General features: G+C 34.9%; 1 protein-coding gene across 1 annotated transcript; it reads left to right on the top strand.

Annotated features, from left to right (window-relative positions):
- Positions 1–366: 366 nt before the first annotated feature.
- Positions 367–2,523, top strand: LOC21391050. The gene is made up of 3 exons (XM_024166808.1): positions 367–439; positions 566–685; positions 2,277–2,523. The coding sequence occupies exons 1-3, from the start codon at positions 419–421 to the stop codon at positions 2,391–2,393; spliced, it is 258 nt and encodes an 85-aa protein (XP_024022576.1). The 5' UTR covers positions 367–418; the 3' UTR covers positions 2,394–2,523.
- The last annotated feature ends 730 nt before the right edge of the window (positions 2,524–3,253 follow it).

The raw sequence follows: 3,253 nt of genomic DNA, 5'->3' as shown, positions 1-3,253 counted from the left end.
GGCTAACTGTTTTCGTCTATAACTAGTCTAGTTATGAACTATAACTTGACAAGTTATTGTCCATAATTGTCCATAACTTGTCTGACTATAAACCATAACTTGACAAGTTTATCCATAACTTATCTGGTTATGAACCATAACTTGATAAGTTATGACCTATTAATTTTTATAATTAAAAATCAACCTATATATTTTCTTAAGCTTTTCATATTGACTTATTTTCTACTATTTCTCAAAAAAAAAAAATAATAATAATTCTAATGTTCAGAGACGAGTTTAGGCCCATTGAATCTGTAGCAGCCCAACAAGCTAGAAAACGGGCCCAAACTCACAAGTTCGTCTTCCTCATTTGCTTCCTGTATCAGAATCGACTAGAAGGAAAAAAATTTCTCATTTTTTGCAGCCGAACGAAGACACGATGATCAGCGTTCTTGCCCAGGTAAACAACGCTAATTCTTGTACATTCGATCCTATTATTCTGTAAATTCTTTGGTTCGATTTCCAATGTTCTTCTAACTGAAAAAATAATGGAAAAAATTGGGGTTTTTGGGGGTGAATTATGCAGGAGCGCCTTTTGGGGGCTGCGTTGGGAAGCGCGTTCGCGGGAATCGTAGTATTTGAGCAGAGAAAGAGTATTTATAGATCAATTTCAGATCCTCAACACCAATTGCCCTCCCAATTTCACGTAAATTCTCTTTCTGATTTTATCTTCCGCATTGTGATTGTCTATGTGACCGGAACCCTAGATTTCGATGCTGTCTGGTACACGTAATTTTTTTTTCGGGTATTTTTTATGATCATTTTTGTGTTTTTGCGTTGGTGGGTCATGAACAAAAATTGTCTCCAAGATGAGCTTTTGTGGAATTTAGTTATATACACTCGGGGAGTAAAATGGAATTGTGAAATAGCTCCATACGAACTAGTGTTCTTAATGCTTTGTTGTGTTGTTTAGTTCGCTGGTTCGAGTTTTTAATTTGAGTTGAGATTGTGACTTTATGTGAGAGTTTTTTACTGTAACAAAAAAGTTAGATGTGATTGTTTTTTAGAGCATTTTACTGTAATAAAAATTGAATTCTAAACTCGAATCGGTGAAATGAACGAGACTGAAGTGTTTTTTGGAGACATTTTTGGTTGCTTTACGATTGTTGAACCAAAGATGTCTAATCAAAACCCGTAATTCCAACGGAAGCAAAAGAGATCTTCATGATCTTTTGATGCAGGGGCATCACTTGAACACGAGGGGTAGGCCCATGTGGTCCCTGGATCTCGAAAAATATGAAAGATCTCCCTCCAAGCCGCACATACGACTTTCATCGAATACGGCTTTCCATAGAATTCTATATGTATCTATGAGATTGAGTATGGAATTATGTTTACTCACTTTAAATTGAGTATCCATTTCCCTCCTTTTCCTGTCAGCATTGGAAATCCTGTATTAAGGACTGGGCCGGTAAGGGTCTTCGAAGAAACGCCTATATGGGCAGAGCTTGGAGAGTGCTCTCTCGAGCTCGGTCTTGAGTGATTGTTGGGATTAGATATTTAGATTGTGTCTCTCCTATCAATTGTAACTGTTGGTAGAGTTGGTTGTGTTTGTACTTTGTTCTATATCACCTTATCCTTTCCATAATTTTTAGAAGGATGAAGTTAAATCAATCAATTTTAGGTTCTTCATGAGCTTATTCGTTTAGCCATTAAAGCTTCGATTATCCTTTCATTTCTTTCTCCTGCTAAATTTTAATTGCAGTGAAGTTGTGATGTTGTGTCAAGGTCAAGGATAATGGTGTTCCTACTATAAAACAATTAGTTGCCCGTTCTGTTATTGCTCTTTAGTCTTTTGCCTAAAGATGACGAGTAAGTAGTAACCAATGCAAACCACAACTTGAAAAATGGAAGAAATAGTTGGTAAAAGTTTGAAAAAAGCATGGACTATTGATGGTGCCGAAAGTAGTCATGTTTTGAGTTCTATGAGGAATAGTTTATCTGATGCTTTTGAGTGTAGCCTCATCAGCATTTTATGGCCGTTCTTCTTTTAGCATAATTCTGATGCGCAGTTATGCCTGCAGATCAACGGTTTTTATGCTAATGATCTGATGGTACCCAAGCTCATGTTTTGGATCGTCCAACTTGGGTTTTTTATTTCCCATGTGGTAGAAATGATGAACTTTACAATTAAAACGTGCAGATCATAAAACGAACTGTGTTCATGAATTTCCAGTTTCGGTTTTCTGGAGTGCTTATCGAGTAACTTAATGGTTTCAATTTGGAATTTGTGACAGACGAAGGAGCCCATCTTTGGAAAGGAAACCCGTGCAGAGCTTGCACGCCTATGGAACAAGGCTGTAGACCAGTCATTTGGACCTGTAATCCAGTATCTCAGCTCTCGTGGATGGTAGATCTTAAGTAATATGATTACCAATGTATGAACGTCCGTATTGTTTTGACGTTTGTGCATTGCTACAACAACATGGCCAAATTTCTATTTTTCACACACTCTGAACAAATAAAAGAGTTTTTTTTGCTTAATGAGACAGCGGCCTTGATTTCAAGTTTTTTTTTTTTTTTTTTTTTTTTTTTTTTTTTTTTTTTTTTTTTAATATCCTTTGATCTATTTTGCTAGGATTTTTTTATATCCTTTTATCTATTTTGCTAGGAAAATTATTTATTTATTTACTTGGTGAAAAATGTTTTAGACAAATCCAATTTATCGTAACAATTCAAACCATCGCGAAAGAAATAGCGAGAAAGAGGGAAATAACATATTGTAAGTAGGGGTGGCAATTTGTGTTGACGGGTCATGTTCGTGTCGTGTTAAATTCCTCAGTTAACACGAATAGGTCTAAGACGAACACGATCCGTTTATTAATCGTGTCAAAATATAAAATCTAAACACGACCTGTATATTAACGGGTTGACACGACACGACTAATCCGTTTATTAAACAAGTCGTAAACGTGTCATATCAATCCGTTAATTACCTGTCAACACGTTTATGAAATAAGTGATTAATAGGTTGTGTTAACTTATTTTTGAACCTATTTATGAAATAGGTGATAAATGTGTCGTGTGGACCTATTTATGAATCTACTTTGAACATGTTTATAAAATGAGTGATAAAACATGTTTCTCAACCTGTTTAACATGATGTAGAGACATTACATAATCTAAGTTCAAAATTAAAACAAACACATAAAAATTAGAAAATAAACAAATAAAAGTCTCACAAATTAAAAAATAAACACACATGATTAATAAT

Source organism: Morus notabilis, unplaced genomic scaffold (assembly GCF_000414095.1).
Source record: "Morus notabilis unplaced genomic scaffold, ASM41409v2 Scaffold196, whole genome shotgun sequence".
Lineage (NCBI taxonomy): Eukaryota > Viridiplantae > Streptophyta > Magnoliopsida > Rosales > Moraceae > Morus > Morus notabilis.
The sequence above is the reverse complement of the archived record's forward strand: the minus strand, read 5'-3'. Positions and strand labels throughout refer to the sequence as shown.

Bases quoted from the DNA above. Each gene is read 5' to 3' on its own strand.
- LOC21391050 (XM_024166808.1), top strand. From the start codon at position 419: ATGATCAGCGTTCTTGCCCAG. The intron at 440-565 runs GTAAACAACGCT...TGAATTATGCAG, and splicing joins TGATCAGCGTTCTTGCCCAG to GAGCGCCTTTTGGGGGCTGC. The intron at 686-2,276 runs GTAAATTCTCTT...AATTTGTGACAG, and splicing joins AATTGCCCTCCCAATTTCAC to ACGAAGGAGCCCATCTTTGG.